This window comes from Chiloscyllium plagiosum, unplaced genomic scaffold (genome assembly GCF_037043375.1).
Source record: "Chiloscyllium plagiosum isolate Xiang-an unplaced genomic scaffold, Cpla_swu_hap1 HiC_scaffold_11, whole genome shotgun sequence".
Classification (NCBI taxonomy): Eukaryota; Metazoa; Chordata; class Chondrichthyes; order Orectolobiformes; family Hemiscylliidae; genus Chiloscyllium; species Chiloscyllium plagiosum.
Genome location: NW_028270149.1, coordinates 75,294,230 through 75,316,109, shown reverse-complemented (window position 1 = coordinate 75,316,109; position 21,880 = coordinate 75,294,230). Strand labels below are relative to the sequence as shown.

Below are 21,880 nucleotides of genomic sequence, written 5' to 3'. Positions count from 1 at the left end.
GTGCATACAGCTCTGATAAGATAATGGATCTCCGTTGACTCAACGAGTCTGCATCTTTCACACACATCTTTCAGTTAATTGGTAGAGGAAACTGATATGGGTCCTCTACAGCTGTAAAGTGAGTGCAGTTGCCATGGTTCTTGTTGCAAGGGCACGTATAAAATCTAGTCCATTGTTTTTCTAATATAAAATATTAACGTGAAGTTTCCAACATAACATAGCACAGTACAGAAAGTAAAGTTAGTGTATTCTGGAGGTAGCCAAAAATATCTGTTTTAAAAAAAGTACCAAGGTGCTTCACAGCACCAAAACCCAAAAAAAATCACATGTAGCTTTTAAAGATTGCCTCAAAAGAAATGAGGTAATGAGCTAGAGAGGCATCGGGGGAGGGTATTTCAGAACTTCGAGTCTAGGCAACTGAAGGCATGCTACCAGTGGTGTAGCGATTAAGATCAGGGATATTCAAGAGGCCAGGCTTGGAGGAATGGAAATATCCAAGATGGTTCTGGAGTTTGGAGATCAGTATGATGAGCAAGAGTTGAAAGGGTTTTGAAACAAGGATAAGATTTTGAAAATTAAGACTAGGAGCCAGTGTATGTCAGCAAGTATGGGGTTCATAGAGGAATTAGGACTTGGTGTCTTTTAAGAATTGGCGGAGTTTGAAATTGGGTGATGTTAAGGAGGTGCAAGGAGGCAGTTTCAGCGATGGCACAAATGATGTTAGAACTTAACTCATTCTGCCATAGGGAAAATGTAATATCTAGTATGTAAGACATTAAAAGGTTAGTTAAGGAGTTGAGTAAAGTTAACTAGGAGATAACGGAATCGAGAAAAAAAAAAATAGCTTTGTTGCTAGTCTCAATTTTCTTTTTTTAAAATTTTGGATATTGCCGTGACAGTTATTCCTGATATTTAAGAAACCCAGAGTTTCAATATAATAATTGTTGAACAGAATTGTGGTAAAACCACCTAATAGAGAAAAGCAAAGTTTGAGTTTGGAGGCAGTGATGTTAAATTGAGTTAGGGTGCAATGATTGACTGTGGAGGTAATGGAGTTTTAAAACTAGTATGTGAACATCTTGGATTCTGGATCAATGCTGCTGGAAGAGCACAGCAGTTCAGGCAGCATCCGAGGAGCTTCAGCAAAATCGACGTTTCGGGCAAAAGCCCTTCATCAGGAATAAAGGCAGAGAGCCTGAAGTGTGGAGAGATAAGCTAGGGGAGGGTGGGGTGGGGAGAGAGTAACATAGAGTACAATAGGTCAGTGGGGAGGAGATGAAGGTGATAGGTCAGGGAGGAGAGGGTGGAGTGGATAGGTGGAAAAGGAGCTGGGCAGGTCGGACAAGTCCGGACAAGACAAGGGGACAGTGTTGAGCTGGAGGTTTGAAACTAGGATGAGGTGGGGGAAGGGGAAATGAGGAAGCTGTTGAAGTCCACATTGATGCCCTGGGGTTGAAGTGTTCCGAGGCAGAAGATGAGGCGCTCTTCCTCCATGCGTCTGGTGGTGAGGGAGCGGCGGTGGAGGAGGCCCAGTACCTCCATATCCTCGGCAGAGTGGGAGGGGGAATTGAAATGTTGGGCCACGGGGCGGTTTGGTTGATTGGTGCAGGTGTCTCGGAGATGTTCCCTAAAGCGCTCTGCTAGGAGGCGCCCAGTCTCCCCGATGTAGAGGAGACCGCAACGGAAGCAACGGATACAATAAATGATATTAGTGGATGTGCAGGTAAAATTTTGATGGATATGGAAGGCTCCTTTAGGGCCTTGGATAGAGGTGAGGGAGGAGATGTGGGCACAGGTTTTACAGTTCCTGCGGTGGCAGGGGAAAGTGCCAGGATGGGAGGGTGGGCCGTAGGGGGGCGTGGACCTGATCAGGTAGTCACGGAGGGAACAGTCTTTGCGGAAGGCGGAAAGGGGTGGGGAGAGAAATATATCCCTGATGGTGGGGTCTTTTTGGAGGTGGCAGAAATGTCGGCGGATGATTTGGTTTATGTGGAGGTTTGTAGGGTGGAAGGTGAGCACCAGGGGCGTTCTGTCCTTGTTACGGTTGGAGGGGTGGGGTCTGAGGACGGAGGTGCGGGATGTGGACGAGATGCATTGGAGGGCATCTTTAACCACGTGGGAAGGGAAATTGCGGTCTCTAAAGAAGGAGGCCATCTGGTGTGTTCTGTGGTGGAACTGGTCCTCCTGGGAGCAGATACGGCGGAGGAATCGGGAATACGGGATGGCATTTTTGCAAGAGATAGGGTAATCCAGGTCGCTGTGGGAGTCGGTGGGTTTGTAAAAAATGTCAGTGTCAAGTCGGTCATCACTAATGGAGATGGAGAGGTCCAGGAAGGGGAGGGAGGTGTCAGAGATGGTCCAGGTAAATTTAAGGTCAGGGTGGAACGTGTTGGTGAATTTGATGAATTGCTCAACCTCCTCGCGGGAGCACGAGGTGGCGCCAATGCAGTCATCAATGTAGCGGAGGAAGAGGTGGGGAGTGGTGCCGGTGTAATTACGGAAGATCAACTGTTCTACGTAGCCAACAAAGAGACAGGCATAGCTGGGGCCCATACGTGTGCCCGTGGCTACCCCTTTGGTCTGTGAACATCTTGTCAATAGCATGCCAGAAATACAAAGTAAGTGTTTTTGGTGTTGAGACTAAGCATGCAACAGTAATGTTTAGCACATGAAATTGTGGGTTTATGACTGGTCTAAGTCTATTTTAATTTTTTTTTGGTTTTGCATTGTCAAAGAAATGCAGCTGTTTGTTGTGACCTTCACATTTCTTGTATTCAGATAATGATTTCCACTAGATTATAACAATATGATTTGTAATGAATGTCGATTGCACCTTGTGTTCAACACAGTTTCTGCCTTTGCACAGCTTTTTAACATGTTGATTCTATTGAACTATTAAAACTATAATAGTGCACACTTGAAGCAATGGAAGAAAAAAGGTAATTCAGGTAAAAGTTAAGTTGCAATCATAGTTGAGTACTTTTGAGGGATGCTTAAAATTGTTTTGTTATTGTTTTACCAGGAGACACGTTTCGCAGTATAATAGATGATGCTTGGTGGTTTGGAACAGTGCAGAGTCAGCAGCCCTTTCAGCCTGAATATCCTGATAGTTTATTCCAATGTTACAATGTTTGGTGAGGAATTATCTTCTTTTGGATGGTGTGAATGAATTTCTTAAATGTATGACATTTTGATTTGAATAAGAACCAGAGATAAAACTGAACACTCATCAGAGATGATTTTATTTACTAGAACCTAAACTGTCTATTTTAGATATCCAGTACTTCAGAAGTAGAATTCTCTTCTGGCTTTTGTCATAAATGGCTGCCTATCTGCTTGCTATTAAGTTTGCTTTGCTCTTACACGTATCCTTTGATCAAAGTATTTGTATTGAAATACAACTTCGTAAAAATAAAATATTCTACTATTTAAGTAAAACAAAGCCGTTAAGGGAACTGGCGTTTTGATGTTTTGTCCCCTGTGGTAGAAGAAAACATTTTAATGTAAAATAAAATGATTTTTTTCCATTTCTAAGAATTAAACTTAGTGTTTAAGAAATCTTCAAACAGTTTCATTTTCTACTCAGCAATTGTATTTTAAATTGGGTGTCTGGGGATGGAGAATGAGAGGGAGAAAGTATGTCAGAACAAACGAGGGCAGTCAGCCTGTCAGTTGTTTGGGTATTGTTAGAAAATATTCTGAGGAACAGAATTAATCTACATTTGGAAAAGCAGGGATTGGTCATGGATAGGCAGCATTGATTTGTTAAAGGGAGATCCTGTCTGTCGAACTTGATTGAGTTTTTTGAAAAGGTGATTAAATATGTCATGTAGTTAATGTGTTTTACATGGATTTTATTTAAGTCCTTTAGCAAGTCCTTTGGCAGGCTGGTCCAAAGGGTAAAAGAGTTCATGGGATCCAAGGAAAGTTGGCAAACTGCATCCAAACTTGGCTTGAAAATAGGAGGCAAGAGGTGATGGAGGAATGATTATGTGATTGAAAGCCTGCGACCAGTAGTATCGATGCTGGGACCTGTGCTGTTTGTTATGCACATCAGCAACTTGGGCGTGAATGCAGAAACTATAATTAATAGGCCTGCAGAATATGCGAATTGGTAGCATTGATAGTGAGGATAGTCTCAGGCTGCAGTCTGGTATTGATGAACTGGTAAATAAGGCAGAGCAGTGGTAGATTGATTTTAATCCTGGTAAGTGCAAATTGATGCAATTGGGAGGTCCAATAAGGGAAGGATAAGCACAACTAATGGTAGGTCCCTAGATAATACTGAGAAACAAAGGATTCTTGGTGTACAAGTCCACCGATCTCTGAAGGTCTCAGCACAGGTTGATACAGTGGTGAAAAAAGCATAGGGATACTTCTCTTTATTCGACAAGGCATGGAATATAGGAACAAAAAAGTCTTAGTACAGATTTATAAAACATTGTTTAAGCCACACATAGAATACTATTTGCGGTTCTGGTTGCCACACAATCTGAAGAATGTTATAGACAATAGGTGCAGGAGTAGGCCATTCTGCCCTTCGAGTCTGCACCATCATTCAATATGATCATGGCTGATCATCCTTAATCAGTATCCTGTTCCTGCCTTACCTCCATAACCCTTGATTCCACTATCCTTGAGAGCTCCATCCAACTCTTTCTTAAATGAATCCAGAGACAGGGCCTCCACTGCCCTCTGGGGCAGAGCATTCCACACAGCCACCACACTCTGGGTGAAGAAGTTTGACTTCATCTCTGTCCTAAATGGTCTACCCCATATTTTTAAGCTGTGTCCTCTGGTTCGGCACTCACCCATCAGCGGAAACATGTTTCCTGCCTCCAGAGTGTCCAATCCTTTAATAATCTTATATGTCTCAATCAGATCCCCTCTCAGTCTTCTACCTCTCAGGGTAGACAAGCCCAGTCGCTCCAGTCTTTCAGCGTAAGGTAGTCCCTCCATTCCAGGAATTGACCTCGTGAACCTACGCTGCACTCCCTCAATTGCCAGAATGTCTTTCCTCAAATTTGGAGACCAGAACTGTACACAATACTTCAGGTGTGGTCTCAACAGGGCCCTGTACAGCGACAGAAGAACCTCTTTGCTCTAAACTCAATCCCTCTTGTTATGAAGGCCAACATGCTATATTAACCTTCTTCACTACCTACAAGAACACCCAGATCTCTTTGTACTGCCCCTTTACCTAAATTGATTCCATTTAGGTAGTAATCTGCCTTCCTGTTCTTGCCACCGAAGTGGATAACCATACATTTATCCACATTAAACTGCATCTGTCATGCATCTGACCACTAACCTAGCCTGTCCAGGTCACCCTGTAATCTCCTAACATCCTCCTCACATTTCACCCTGCCACCCAGCTTAGTATCATCAGCAAATTTGCTAACATTATTACTAATACCATCTTCTATATCATTAATATATATTGTAAAAAGCTGCAGTCCCAGTACTGATCCCTGTGGTACCCCACTGGTCACTGCCTGCCATTCTGAAATGGAGCCGTTTATCACTACTCTTTGTTTCCTGTCAGCCAACCAACTTTCAATCCAAGTTAGTACTTTGCCCCCAATACCATACGCCCTAATTTTTCTCACTAACCTCCTATGTGGGACTTTATCAAAAGTTTTCTGAAAGTCCTGGTACACTACATCTACTGGATCTCCCTTGTCCATCTTTAGAGTTACATCCTCAAAAAATTCCAGAAGATTAGTCAAGCATGATTTCCCCTTCATAAATCCATGCTGACTCTGACCTATCCTGTTACTACTATCCAGATGTGTTATTGCACTGGAGAGGAGATTTGCCAAGGTGTTGCCGGGGATGAGGTGTTTCAATTATGAGGTGAGATTAACTAGGCTGGGTTTGTTTTCCTTAGCATAGGAGGCTGAGGAGGAATCTGATTAAGATGTACAAAATTGAGATGCATAGACGATGAAACCTTGACAATCTGTTCCCCCTGGCAGATGTGCTTAAGATCAGAGGGCATAAGCTTAAGATGAGGAACAAGTAGTTTAGAAGAGATCTGTGAAGAATATTTTACACAGTAGTAAAAATACAGAACATGTTGCCTGAGAGGATGATGGAAGCAGATATTCTTGCAACTTGGGAGAAGCATTTGAATGAGCATTGAAAATGGCAGGGTGCAGTAGGTTATCGACCAAGTGGAGGAAAATGGGATTAGCGTAGCTTGGTGTTCGTTGTTTTCCCTAGACGTGGTGGCCCAGAGGGCCAATTTCTATAGTGTATGACTCTGAGACTGTGCCAGTATCTATTTGGTTAGGTCTAAAAAGAATCTCATTACATGAGGCTTATGTTATAGGCCAACCTATTGGAAAAGATAGAAGACCAAATTTTCAAGGTAACTAGACGGGTTTAAACTACTTATAAGTTAATTATAAAGTGCTTTAATTATCTCAAAACCAATTGCATTAGAAATAGTGTTTAGGGCAGAGAGAGAGAAAAGTTTCTGAAGTGTGCTGAGGAGAACTTTATAGATCATTAGGTTTTTGGTCCAATGAGAAAGAAGTCATTGCTGGATCTGGATCTGATTCTGGTGAATGAAGTAGCTCAGTCATTAGGGGAAGATTTCAGGTGATTATCTTCTGACTACAAATCAAGAGCAAATAGTTTGGGTATATTCTCACACGGGGTAAAGGACCAACAAAGCCAGCGCTTCCTGGATGACAAGATATACTGAGTAAGCTGAAGCAGAAAAATATGTCTCTGATGAATCTCAGTTGAGACAGGTTGGAATGAATTTGAATACAGAAATATTGAAATGACAGTGAAATGTGAGGAGAGTGGTATAACGAATGTGAAAGGAAAGAAATTTTAATAATAGAAGTATGGTAAAAGGAGGAGTGAGGCTTATGTAAGGAGACAGACCAAGAATATCTGTCTGATTGCACCTTACTTGGATAGTTCGTTGGAGATCAAACCCTGCTCTTTTTGGAGTTGTCAAAAATTAAAATAGGCAGATTGCCCAAATTTACCCAGGTTAATTTTGTTTCTGTTGTTAAGAATAACTGTTTGTTTATAAATAAATAAAAAGATTCTAGCTACAGCTAAATAATTATGAATTGTCTGCATATAACTTTAGTAGTTAAAACGCAATGCCCATAGATGTGGGGAAAATAGGTTTTGTAGGTAGAGGAAAGTACGGGAAATCAGTGGTCCCTGTTTACAGGATATGCTGAGATGATCTATGTGCTGATAGTATGCTGCTTTTCTGTTGTCTTCTCAAGATGCTTTCACTTATTGTAAGAGTCACAGACCCATCGCTACTTGTCGCTAGCTAAATCTCCATTTGTACACACACTCAGCTTGCCTACACCTTTTCCATACTGTTGCTTCAGCCAGTTGCTGTGTAAACAGTGCGTACAATGAGTGTCAGGTTACTTGTTTTCAAAAACATGCATAATCCTTTGGCAATCCCTGACTTTAAATCAGTTCTTTCTTCCCCATTTCAATCCATAATTAAAAATAAGAGACCGTCTTTACCAAGAAAGGAGGTGTTACCAAAACCATTGTTTTGTTTTAAAATGCTGGCTATTAAGATACTGATGAAGCTAAGAAGTCACTACCTTGGCGCTTTTTGATGAAATTACAGGGTGAGTTAATGAATGCAATTTGGTGGATGTAATGTCTGTGCATTTCCAAAATGCGTTTAAAATCTGATGCATAACCAGTTTATCAGCAAAGTTAAGCCCTTGGAATAAAAGGAGTATTGGCAGCATTGATACAAAGATGCATAAGTAAACAAAATAAAGTGAGTGGATGTTTTAAGTGGGAATTGAATGATAATCTGAAATAAAATTTGCAAGAATATGAGCAAAAATAAAAGAGAGGCCAGTTACATTGCTCTTTGAGTTGACATTGACATGTCAGCTTAACAGCTGCCTCCTCTATGACCATTTTTCTCATCTTTATTCAATATTAGTTTTCCCTTTTGATCATGCACCTCTTTTTAAAATATACAATATCTGTGATACTAAGCACATCTGATAAAACTTTGAATCTGCAATCTTAAAGGTTCTTTAAATTATTTTGTGGTATTTATAGCTGGGATAATAATGAGTTGGAGAAGATGAGCCCATGGGACATGGAGTCCATTCCTGATGATGGTAGGACACTTAAATTAATTTTGATAGTATTGTATTGAAAATGCATATAAAACAACTGTATGTAAAATCCCTTCACTGTTCCTTGCATACCTGAAGTAAATAATTTCACTTTAATTGATTTTAAGTAATTTTCCCCTATTTGCATGAATTTTGGTCAAGGTCAAGAGAAATTGAGCAATTGTAGAATATTTTCTCAGAAAATCTAGTTTTTGAAATTCTCTGATTACATTGTTCATTTTTGACATAGCAGTTAGTCTATTTAAAAGTTAATACTTCACAAACAGATACACTGACAGCAGTCACAATTTTGTACACCTCTGCAGCATAGAATATTTTTATTATAAAGGAGCTAGAAACTGCTTCCTACAATCATTTTGTTACTTCTCAAAAAAATGCAAGACATCCATCTTTTTAAAATCAATATTGTTTGATTTTACAGCTATCTACCCTGAAGAAATTGGTGCCAGTGTCCCTGTTACTCCAGAAGAACTGAAGCACCTGTTATATAAACCTCAGGAGGGTGAATGGGGATCTGGTTCTGCAGATGAAGAACATAAGCGTATCATTCAGGGAATCAGTCAACTAATGACACTTGGTAATTGCTCACTGCAGTTATCTTCAATTTCAAATTATCGCCAATGGCTATTGTGTAAAGATTCAGTTTCTATTATCGTTTAAGTCAGATATTTGGAAAATGAATCTTTTAGAAAAACCAAAGAAGTGCGAAGTGTGTAAATTTAATTTATTCTCCAGAAATAGCTGCACCATTCTCTGCTCCTGTGGATCTCTGTGCCTATCCGCTGTATTGCACTGTGGTTGCATATCCAACAGACCTGAGCACCGTCAAGAAGAAATTAGAAAATGGGTTTTATAGGTGAGTTATCATTTCTGATTCACTAAGGAGGTTTCCTTCGATTCTTTGCATTTATTCTCCAATCCTAATTACAATGTAGTGGAAACTTCCATTTTAGCATGTTGTGTGGGACAAGAATCATGTCTAAACCAGGGTAGTGAAAAGGGTAATGGATTTCTTATTCGAACGGCATTATTGAACAAATTACTAGATTGGTTGAATTCCCTTTTGGCTGGATTTTGAAGTCAAATATGATGTGAATCTATGACCCTTCGGTACCAGACCATTACAATAATTGACATCAAATATTTGAATGTAATTGACCTGTTATGTTGTGAAATGTAAGAAGCTTAGAGGCTTTTTCCTCTAGCTGTGGAGCAAAATAGGAGTTAAAAATGTAAGCTGGGACTGGCTTCATGTTGTACACATTTCAGTCATAGCCAAATATTTGAAGTATCAAGTGCTGAGTAGAGCAAATACCCAATGTGATGGTGTTCAGTTCCAATGCAGGATGAACTTCTGCAACCAAAACCTTTATCTGAATTCCCTTTTCGTCTTCTGTAATATTTTTAATAGAGACATGAACTTTCTGGATTTTGGTCTTTTTGTTTTCCCACCACACATTTGGGTGGCACGGTGGCACAGTGGTTAGCACTGCTGCCTCACAGCGCCAAAGACCTGGGTTCAATTCCCGACTCAGGTGACTGACTGTGTGGAGTTTGCACATTCTCCCCGTGTCTGCGTGGGTTTCTTCCAGGTGCTCCGGTTTCCTCCCACAGTCCAAAAATGTGCAGGTTAGGTGAATTGGCCACGCTAAATTGCCCGTAGTGTTAGGTGTAGAGGAATGGGTCTGGGTGGGTGCGCTTCGGCGGGTCGGTGTGGACTTGTTGGGCCGAAGGGCCTGTTTCCACACTGTAAGTAATCTAATCTAATCTAAAATCTAATCTAATTTGCATTGTTTCTCAAGTTTTCTAATGCAAATTTAAGGAATTGATTGTCAAAGACTTTTCTCACTTTATGGTCTGTACTGATAGAACTCATCTGCCTCGTGTGTTGGGGGATAATTTTTTTTATTTGCTTCAGTGATGTGGGTAACCAACATTTATTGCCCACCTCCTGTTGCCCTTGAGAATGTGGTGGTGTGCTGTTTTTTGAATCACTGAAGTACACAATGGTTGCCCCACAATGCCCCTAGAGGGGAATTCTAGAGTTTTATCCAGGTGAATGGCTTGGAGGGGAACCTGTTCCCAGGTTTATGCTACCCTTCGAGATAGAAGTAGTTATGGGTTTGGAAAGTGCTGTCTAAGCATCTTTGAATTTCTGCAGTGCATCTTGTAGATGAATAATACTGCTACAACTGAGCATGAGTGGTGGAGGAACTGAATGGCACCACATCCACAAACAATCAAGTGGATTGCATTGTTCTGGATGATGTCAAGCTTCTTGAGTTTTTTGGAGCTGCACTCATCCAGGCAAGTGAGCAATTTTCCATCATTTTCCGGACCTGCACCTTCTGGAAGGTGGACACGGTGCAGCGAGTCAGGGAGGTGAGTTACTCACTGCAGCATTCTGAGACTCTGACCTGCTCATGGTCAGTGTTTATGTGGTAAGTCCAGTTGGGTTGCTACTCAGTCGTAATCTTGAGGATGTTGATAGTGAGGGATTCTGTGATGATGATGTTTTTAAATATCAAAGGGTGGTGGTGGTTAGTTCTCTCTCAATAGAAATGTGATTATTACTTGCTACTTGTTAGTCCAAACTTGAGTATTCTCCAGACTTGTTGTATTTGGACATGGACTGCTATAGTGTCTGAGGAGTTATGACTGGTGCTAAACGTTTATGCAATCATTGGCAAACATCCCCACTTCTGACCTTTATGATGGAGGGAAGGAAACAAGCAGAGTGGCACAGCGGGAGCATGCTGGGCTCATAACCCAGAGCTTGGTGGATCAAAACTATCCTCTGCTATTTGCTTGTTCCCATTACCACTGCAAGTGTGCATGTGCTATGACTGTTGTTACAAGTATTTAGACTCTAGCTACAGCTACAGGGAAGCAGTTATAAACTGTCAATGAAAGTGGGTTATGGGGTAGAGGGGAAAAACTGCAAAGACAGTTAAGTTGTTCCCAGGTCATGTGGCTGAAATCTTTATAATTCTTCCGCTGGCCAGTATATTGCTTTGGTCATCTTTCTCCAGATGCTTCCAATAACTGGTAAGGGACCCAAGGTGGCTGGTTCAATTGCAAAATCTGACTCATCAGTTAACCAGCTTACAACAACTTTTTCAGGTTTAAAGTTAAAATTAACTGTTGAACAGAGAGACTGCTTTTGAGCTGGAGAAGACTTGAGCATCTCTAACTTTTATTCCCAGCTCCAGGCTGCTCAGTTACCTGAGAACTAATCATACAATTGTTGCCAGGCAAAAAGGTTTCTGTCAATGACTAGTTACCAATCCATAGACCAAGCAACTTTGTGTTGCTAACAAAAGTTGCATCATCCACCCCTTGACTCCAAGTTATCTGCAACTTGTTCAAGTAATTGTTTAAGTAGTGCTTGGCATGGATGTCAGCTTATTTGCTTTCCAAGCATACTGACAGGCTTTCAAATAGTGGTTTTAAACAATTATTTCTAATTTCATTCCACAATACTTTAAAAAGTACAAAAATGAAAAGAGAGTCCTCAGACCAGATTTAAACTGCTGCTGGAAAGGAGGAAGACCACCAGATGTTAAGAATTTTGGGAGTACATGTAAATTATCAGCTTTTAGTATTGTTTGAAAATCTATTTAATTTATAGCACTTCCTTTTCTCCCAAGCCTAGGATATACATATGATGGCTCACAGCATAAGCCACATTGGAGATAGGCGGAGAGTTTTTAAAAAAATTGGAAATCATACAATTTCCTCTGCAATATATACAATAAGGATCTTGGTGATAATACTCAGTTTGATTTATTTAGTCATTATACATCAAGTCTAATAATACAATGAGTATACACTGCAGTTTCCATAATATTAAAACATTATATCCTTCATCCAAGATGTTAGAGTAGAAATCATAATAAAAGAATTAATGACACTAAATTTGATTTTACGCCAATCACGCAAGACTTTAGTACCAACGTTTGCATTGAATTGGATCAATTTAGTATTCATAAAACAGAAAATCCCAATTAAAGAGGATTGTGATGTGCTAACCAAAGTACGCATACAAGAATGAAAAAGAATCATCATCAAATCAGAAGTAGGTCAACAGAAATAACTACCTATGATATAAAAGTGAAACATGAATAATCAGTCTAAACGTTGTTTTGAATTAGCTTAAAATAGCTAGTTGAAATTTACAGTGCAACTTAATATTTATTCTTACTGTTAGAAACACAAAGAAGCAAAATGTTGTAGGTAATCTTATTCCTATTTGTATAGTTAGTTATCCACACAATGTTGTAAATGTTGTATTTTGGTTGAGAGCAAGAGAACCTAAATCTGTTGCTGGGAGTAAATCAATTGCAAAAGGCGCAGTGAAAACTCACAATAATACAATATGCAGATAAATGCTGCGAATTCAAAGCATCAAGGCACTGACACCTGAAATCCTCTGCCCAGCCCTCTGTTATCAGAGTATTAGAATATTGTGGGCACTGAAGGATATCAGTCTCAATACTTTCTAAGGTGTTGATTTTAGAGTGTTCATGATCTAAATTAGACAACCAATAATTTAATATAATTTTCTGCAGTTTTTGAGAAGTAGTTAGACGTGGTACATTGTATGACCTGTGATAGATGAGAGTGCTTTATTGATCCCGGAACCGTTCTGTCGAAGGGAGGAACAAAGACAGCACACTCCTAAGCCCCAAATGTCCTGTTGTCTTTTGTGGTGGTCTCTGTTCCATCAGTCTTTGTTCTTCCCTCGGTCTTTCCTGGTCTTTTCTCAAGGAAGGTTACGTGGTTCATCTCCCTGGATCTTTTCCCTTCCTCCCCTCCTGTCCCTGTTAATATACTTTATCTTTGGAGACTGGCCATCAATGCTTGAAAGTTAGTTTTCATTCCTTTTAAGATTTAAACCTTCCGTTCTTTCAGTATACTGCATTGATATTGGAGTAGGGTGATGCCTAATAAAATATTTGATGTGATTCAGATATTGATTCTTAAGATCTCTCCTCTGTTTTCTCATAGACTTTTTTTTTTACATTTGGTGAAGGCTGATTACTAATGTGACACAGTTAGATTAGATCTCGTGCTACACTGAGGAAAATCAAATATGGTGTGCAGAGTGAGACCGTTTTAAGAGCCAAACTAATTCTCAAGAGTGGGAAGAAATTGTGACGGCTTCCTGATCGTTGTCTTGTTACAGTACCCAGACTTCCAATTCAAGTGCACATTCTCTTAACTCTGGTGTGTTCTGTTTGGCAGATTAAGCCAGGAGTATTTGGCCTATAAAAAGGATCAGAGCTAAGACATGTAGGTAGATTCAGATCCATGCAAGAAAAGGATGTTCTTTCTGCAAGGCCCCATCACAGAGAGGTTAATTTGGGCTGTGCTTTTTCTAGACCTACATTTTAATGTAAGCAGTCAAAAGTTGGGAATACATTTGTTCTTGTGTGTAGAATGTGTTTGTCTAATTTATTATTGTTCTGGTATCTGTGATTTATTTAGTGCTCTACAGACAATCTCCTCCATTCCCCTGTTCATCTCAATTTAAGGAATATTTTTGATTGTGTTTGCTCAAAATATGAGGGTAGTATTTCTGAGTTTGATGTCAGTAATAATACTTGTTAGAAATTCTAATTTCTTTAATTCGCAGAATGGCTAGTCAGATATACATCGTAAATTCTATGAAGCATTACCAAAATCTTTTTCTCAAAGTTTAAAAGGTGCTTTAATTATTTTTATATATTTGCTCATGAGGCATGAAACCATTAAAAAAATTGATTAGTGTTTTTAAAGTTTGTCAATCATGGATATCCAGCTCCTCTTCAAAGCAGGACAGTTGTCTATAGATTGTGTGACAGAGTTAACATTTCAGGTTGGCAACCTGTTTCTCTCAGGGGAAGGCCATTTGGCCCTCAAGCCTACACTGCCCCTCAGTAAGATCGTGGCTGATTTGACTGTGGCTTCAGTTTCATTTTTCTGTCTGCTTCACACAACTTTGATTCCCTGTCTCAAAAATCTGTCTCATACAATCTTGAATATATTTGACAGCTGAGCCTCAAACTCTGAAGTATAGAATTCTGAAGGTTAAGGAACCTCAGAATGAATTCTTCCTTATCTTCTTAAATGGTGAGATAACTTACTCTGATGCTTTTGTCCCACATAGTAGCTTTCCTGCATCAAGGGAACATCGTCTCAGCATTGATCCTGTTAAGTCCACTCAGGATGTTACACATTTCAATAAGACTCATTTTCTAAACTCCAATAAGTATAGGCCCAATATTATTCAGAATAAATGCAATCAATCTATTGCATTCTCTGAATTTCTTCCAATGCAATTAGTCTTCCTTTTAAATAAAGAGAAAAACTGTATGCAGTGGTCTAGGTATGGTCTCACCATATCCTGTACAGTTGTAGCAAGACTTCTCCAATTTTATGATTGATACTGCAAACAAAGAAGCCAACATTCCATTTGCCTTCCTAATTACTTGCCGTGTTTGTAAGCTGCTTTTTTTATTCATTTGAGAACACCCAAATTGTTCTATCCTGTAGAATTCTGTAGCTTTTCTTTACAAGGCAAGATACGATTTTGTTATTCTTCATACTGAATTGAAGAACCTCATATATTTCATACGCTCTATTTGATGCTTTTTCTTTTGTTGCCCACTCAATGTGTTCGCAGCTGTCCTCCCAGCTTGTTTTCTGATTTATCATTGTAAGATCAAAAATGCACACAGTAAAAAAAAACCAAAGAACTGTGAGTGCTGGAAATCAAGCAACCACACAAATTACTGGAAAGCTCAGCAGGTCTGACAGCTGTGGAGAGCAAGCAGAGCCAAATCCACAATTCATATTCTTCCCAAGAATATTTTTGGATTTTTTTTTCTCCGCTTTAAAGAATGCAAAAAGCCACGTTGTACACTTCAGCAATGTCATGAGTTCTTGGTGCTACATAGCCTGCTTCAAGCCAAATATCCATCATTATGTGCTTGGTTTCTAGATTTGATGTGTCAGAAATATAAGTATTCCAGTAAACCTAATTTCATATGTTTAATTAGGAACAATCTCTAAAGGACAAATGTGGTTATCCATGCATTTATTCACACTGTTAGAATTGCTATGAAAATTGGACAAGGTAATCAAGCCAACCCATAAGGAGATTTTGTTGACAATTATTACTGTCACAAATCCAAGCTGCACTGTTGTGTTGACCGTTCTGTTTCCGTATTTCTCTACACTACACCTGGAACTGAGTGGACAAGTTGCAGGTTTATGATAACGTAATTGAGAATGATATTTATTGTAATTCATTGCACACCCTACCTCACTGAGAGCAGCTGATTGACTGTCATGACAGGATGTTAACGATGTGCCCTGCCAGTGCACAGGCCCATTCTTTGTTCCTGCTATGTCTGTATCATCTTAATGGGAATATATTTCTTTCATTCAAATTACTTGTAAATGTGCTTAATTCTACTATTCCATTCATATGGACACTTTGCTTGGGATCATAGTCTGTCTTCCATGTTCTCCACATGATATTTCCCACTGTTGTTTTGATATTAGGGAAATGTCATTCTATGTTTAACCTTGGTCAACTGCTGTTTGGCCCAGCTTGTTGACACATGATTTATAGATATGCCTGGTGCTGCTTCCTTTCTGCTCTCCTGCGCTGTTCATTGAATCAGGATTGATCTCCTGGCTCAATGGTGGATGTAGAGTGGGAAAATACCCACCGGAAGTTAAAAATTGTCTGAATGCAGTCCAACAACGCCTCATGAATAACCAGTTTTAAGTTGCTAGATCTTTTTGAAATTTCTTTTGTTTATAAGTGCAACGTAACAGTAGGAGGGTAACCCAGCATATTATTAAGAAGTGGTGGTCGACACTCCTCTGATAATTAAAACCAAAAAACCTGAACCTCTCCTCGTAATCTGATAAAGAAATGTGACAAGGGGTATAATCTACTTCTCACCCCCACAATATGTTATAAAGGAGTGGTTAAATGAAATGAAATCCTTTCACTCATTCTATAATTAACCGGTAATAAACTGAACAATCCCTCTCCAACTACCAATTCCTGAATAAAACAAGCTTCCTTTGGTAAGCTATTTCAATAATACAGGTTCCACTTGTATAAATCCAGATAATAAGAAAACAAAAAATTAAAATTGATCTCTCAAAGTTCACACAATGTGTCTTCCAGAATGCTGCTCGTTCTTTCTGCTGATTCTGTTCGGCATGTTTTCTGTCATTTTGTCAAGAATATTCGTTAAATGTGCCTTGCGCTTTTATAGATGGTACTTTTTAAGAGTGTGAAGAATTTTTTTGTGAGACACGAGTACTTCTTTCTCAGATGGCAGGTTTGCTCTCTCTTCAAATGACCGTTGGCTTTCCCTCTCTATTCAGTTGCCCCTCTGTTATATACTCCGAATGACGCATCAAATTCTTATAATATGATTAGTTTCAGGTTGGCAATACCATCAGATTTGAAATTGATTGGTCCTTAAGTTTCCAAGTGCCTTTTTAAATTAATTGGCTAAATTTAAACTGTTGTCTGGGTTAAAAACTGCTGCTTGGCCTGCTAACTATAAATAGCTTTTTGATACAATGTGTCAATTCGAGGACCTGCAGCTGCTTATCTGCACACCAGCTTTTAAAGGGATGTTGCAATGCTTTCCCCCATTTTACAGTTTTACATTTTTTTTACATAGCAACTTCATGACAATATGCTGTCAAAATTGGAAGCAACTGCATCAGGTAACTTAGTGAGAATGAGGTCAAGTACACTTTTTTTCAAGTGAATGTTCTCATCACCTGTTGCATATCCAGTCTAGCATCTATGTCCTTTAAGGCTCAGTCAGTAGTGGTGCTCCCTCATTCAGAGTATAGTCTGTATCTTTGCCACACTCAATGCTTCTTCCAACTTGTGCACAATTTTGAGGAATACCAATTTATCAGCTGAGGAATGGGACTGCAGGTTGTAATCAGGAGCTTTCCTTGCCCATGTTTGACTTGATTCCATGAGATTTCATGAGGTCCTGTTACTTCACTGAGTAGATCACACTTTATCACTACCTCTAGACTTTTCTAGATTTGCTAGCAGTTTCCTGCCTTTCAAACCACTTCCTTCTTTCTTCTGACTAAGTTTGCTGTGATTGGAATTGGAGTATGGGAGTATTAAATCAATATGTTTGATTTTATTTCTTATCAATGAATTGCAGTGAAATGGAAAAATAACACTTGTGACAAGTGACTGGTACATTTCAATGTAGTTGTGGATTCTGCTGAATTGATGGTGGATGCCCTATTAACTTTTTGACTTCTGAATTCTAGGACTGTTTCTGCCCTGATGTGGGAAGTAAGATATATTGAACATAATGCTAGGACTTTCAATGAGCTTGACAGTCCTATTGTCAAGTCTGCCAAGTTAATTACGGATACGTTACTTCAGTTCATTGGGTGAGTTGATTTTTTTTTTAAACTTTAAGGAGACTCTGCAAATTTTGCTGTTCATATGATTTGATTTTATATCATAGTTTACCAATTATCCTTTTGATATTTATAGGGACCAGAGCTGCACCAATATGTTAGAGCTGTATGAAAAAGTTAAGACAGAGGAACTTAGCAGTGATGAAAATGACAAGGTAAAAGATCTTCACTATGTTAGCATCAAAAATGCTCAACTAAAACCTGGTTTACTTTCTGTAAAGAAATTAAATATGGGGTCTGCACTGTTTCAAATGCAGTGAAAGACATTGGAATGATTGTTTCTTGATTTCAAATCTGAAATAGTCAATAATGTCCTTATAGTGGATGATTGGGTAACATTTAACATAATGATACTTTGAACATGTTAGAGCTGTTCAAACAAATTGAGAGAGAACAGCATTTGAGCAGACAAAAGAATGTATGGTGGTGAGCTGGAGAGATTGGCAAACTGCTAATGGGGTCCATCACTGGGTGAAAATGGGTTAACTGTGAAAAATGCAGCCTGTGTGATGACAAAGCCTGGGAAGTGGGGGTGTGTAAAGGTCAAAGAAGCAGGTTCTCAGGCCACCTTTTTCCACAACCAAGGATTTTCCACCGCAGTGGTTGTTAGGGCTCTCAGCTGTGTCCGATCCATTTTCCTGAGTGTGGACATTCAATTTGGCCTTGAAGAAATTCACCATTTTTTTACTTCACAAGGATGTTTAGAACTATGGGAGGCAGACAGCATAGTTGCTTTGAGATCAGGATCTGCCTAGATTTTATTGATTACGTGGGGAAGCTTGAAGGGCCAAATGGTCTACCCCAGCTCCTAAGTCATTTGTGCAGTCATTTAATGTAATACACAAAATTTGTTAAGCAATTTTGTCTGTTTATTGACATTGACGTAATAGAATAAAAGAATATTTGGCAAAAGCTGCAGTTTGGAAAGGCAAATCAGGGCAGGACTTATACACTTATTTGTAAGGTCCTGGGGAGTGTTGCTGAACAAAGGAGCCTTGAGTGCAGGTTCATAGTTCGTTGAAAGTGGAGGTGCAGGTAGATAGGATAGTGAAGAACGCATTTGGTATGCTTTCCTTTATTGGTCAGAGCATTGAGTATAAGAGTTGGGAGATTGTGTTGTGGCTGTACAGGACAGTGGTTAGGTTACTCTTGGAATATTGTGTGCAATTCTGGCCTCCCTTCTATAGGGAGGATGTTGTGAAACTTGAAAGAGTTCAGAAAAGATATACGAAAATGTTGCCATTGTTAGAAGGTTTGAGGAATACAGAGAGGCTGAATAGACTGGGGTTGTTTTCCTGGAGTGTTGGAGGCTGAGGGGTGAGTTTAGAGATTTATAAAATCATGAGGGGCGTGGATAGGCTAAATGGACCAAGTCTTTTCCCTGCGGTGAGGGAGTCCAGAACTAGAAAGCATAAGTTTAAAGTGAGCGGGAAAAGATTTAAAAGGGACCAAAGGGGTGACTTTTTCACATAGAGGGTGGTGCATGTATGGAACAAGCTGCCAGAGGAAGTGGTGGAGGCTGGTACAGTTAAAACATCTAAAAGATGTCTGATGGGTAAATGAATAGGAAGGGTTTAGAGGGATATGCGTCAAGTGCTGGCAAATGGGGCTACATTATGATAGGATATCTGGTCGGCATGTGTGAGTTGATTGGAAGGAGCTGTTTCTGTGCTGTATATCTGACTCTTATCTCTAAGTACATGCTGCCTGAGTAAACTTAATCTGCAAAATAAGTCAATTTAATTAAAAGCTTCCTTTAGAACCACATAATTTTTTAACTTTCTTTCAAATAAAACTAGGAAATAGCTGCAGAACTAGATTCTGATGCTCCAGGAACCTCCTCAGACACAATAGTGAGTATAAAAGTGCATACCTGTTGAAAATCTCAGTTATACTTGCACTGTTTCCTGAGGTTGATTTTTCTGTCATGACAGTATACAATTTTTTTTGCCTATTATTCTGTACAATATTTTGCAACCTATTCTTGTAATGTAGCTGCAGCTAAGAATTTTCAGTTTTCCCTATTCATTATAATTTTGCTTTAAAAAATTCTCACCTATTCTTCCTTTGAATGTAGCAACTGAACTAATATAAAAGATTGATAATTGTATGCATTATTACTCCTGATAACAATTAGATAAAAGCAGTTCCATGTGGCCAGGGCATTCTTATTCTTTGCTCATGCTGTTCCTTTGTCCCTTCACTTTGTGAGAGACATAGCTGTGTGTGACTGCCTTCTCTTGAAAACTAGGAAAGCTGGGTTCCGAATGTAGAAAAACTGTAACAGTGACTCAACATTATGCCTATTTCCAAGGGTGGTGTATTTATAAAATCAATGCCATGCTACTTGGTTTAATAGATTAGATTACATTACAGTGTGGAAACAGGCCCTTCGGCCCAACAAGTCCACACTGACCCGCCGAAGCGAAACCCACCCATACCCCTATATTTACCCCTTACCTAACACTACGGACAATTTAGCATGGCCAATTCACCTGACCCTGCACATCTTTTTGGACTGTGGGAGGAAACCGGAGCACCCGGAGGAAACCCACGCAGACACGGGGAGAACGTGCAAACTCCACACAGTCAGTCGCCTGAGGCGGGAATTGAACCCGGGTCTCAGGCGCTGTGAGGCAGCAGTGCTAACCACTGTGCCACCGTGCCGCCCACTAATACTGATAGTTTATCAGTAAAGTAAAATCTTATCTCCCTCCCCCATCTCCCCCTACCTCTCCCGCTCTCAATCCTCCCCAACCAATAAAAATTGCCTTTCGTTGAATCTATTCTCTTTATGTTAGCATCGACTCCCAAGGCAGTTGAACAGAAGGCCTGTGTTCAGTACTGATCCGAATGCCTGGAAAGAGCAATGCAGAGAATTTCTGAACCTCATGTTCCAGTGTGAGGACTCTGAACCTTTTAGAACGCCAGTGGATCTCTTTGCATATCCTGTAAGTAGTGGATTTTCTTAGATTGTTACATTTTAAAATACACATCAGCTTTCTTTTTGAAGTTTCCGCTTTTAGGATGTGTCTGTAGCACTCAGGGGTGTCCTGTACCTTGAGTTTTTTTAACATGGAGTAATCTTTCTTACGAAGTAGGGCACCCTCCTCTTTAAGGAGAAAGTGAGGTCTGCAGATGCTGGAGATCAGAGCTGGAAATGTGTTGCTGGAAAAGTGTAGCAGGTCAGGCAGCATCCAGGGAACAGGAGAATCGACGTTTCGGGCATAAGCCCTTCTTCAGGACTTTTCCAGCAACACATTTCCAGCACCCTCCTCTTTAATATTAGTAGAGGAGATATATTGCATTTAAAAGCATCAGATTTTTACTGAAACATTTGATTGAATATTTTGAGCACATATTCCTAATTAGGTAAGTAAAACTCCTTCTTATTGAATGATTAAAATATTACAATATAAAAAGTGGGCAGTCTTGCATGACAGCAAGTGCTGGGCAGTAATTTCATGTTTATTTTACGTTGGTGACCCAGCAAGGCTAGGATTGTTCCAAAGCAAGTGTAACTTCATGTTGATCTTAAACCTATTTTGAATATTAAGATCAGAGCTGATTTTAAAGCATCATGGAATGCCACACTATCTGAGGAAGAGTTATTTTGCTTTGTGTTCAGGTGGTGTGACTCCAGATCCGGATGGAGTTGCAGCAAAAATCATCCATCTTTTGACCGCTTTTTGTCTCGGAATGTTTAGTGCCTTGTTTAGAATGGCCTAGTGTGGTTCAGTAGCTGCACTCTGACATGGCAGTGTCAGCACATTAGCTGCAGTGGGAGATTGAGCTGACAAGATGCAATATTCAGTGGCCTCAGGTTTTCTCAGCCATCTTCTTTGTTAGTTGAGTTTTTCTTTCTCCTCCCTTCTAAAGTCCCTCCAGCACTCAGCTGCCAAAGCTTACAGCCATCAAGAACTATGTTAAGATTACACTGTTAGTATCTGCTATCTTAATATCTCACTTCCAGCTGTCTTGTTTTAGAAGATGTGGGCTTCCAACAGGCTGTAATGCAGTAACTGCTTCGTCATACAAAGGTCTGTGTGGGTCTATGGTGTCATCAATCAATAAATGTACCCAAACCAATATTAATGAATGTATGCTGAGTGAAGTTGGCATTTTTGTTCTTGCATGGGATATTGGTGTTGATGGCTGGTCCAGCCATCAATCACCTAACTGCCCTTATGGTGATGGTGAGATACCTTTTTGAACTGCTGCAGTCCATTTGGTGTACATAGACCACA

The 21,880-nt window shown here is 39.7% G+C and overlaps 1 protein-coding gene across 1 annotated transcript in view; it reads left to right on the top strand.

Moving 5' to 3' along the window:
- Positions 1-21,880, top strand: part of brwd3 (bromodomain and WD repeat domain containing 3) — a 116,065-nt gene that overhangs the window by 80,748 nt on the left and 13,437 nt on the right. Inside the window, exons 28-35 of the mRNA XM_043704432.2 lie at positions 3,023-3,134; positions 8,077-8,138; positions 8,578-8,733; positions 8,892-9,012; positions 17,478-17,603; positions 17,710-17,788; positions 19,433-19,486; positions 20,435-20,584. Of these exons, the coding sequence (XP_043560367.2) occupies positions 3,023-3,134; positions 8,077-8,138; positions 8,578-8,733; positions 8,892-9,012; positions 17,478-17,603; positions 17,710-17,788; positions 19,433-19,486; positions 20,435-20,584 (860 nt within the window). The remainder of the gene's footprint in view (positions 1-3,022; positions 3,135-8,076; positions 8,139-8,577; positions 8,734-8,891; positions 9,013-17,477; positions 17,604-17,709; positions 17,789-19,432; positions 19,487-20,434; positions 20,585-21,880) is intronic.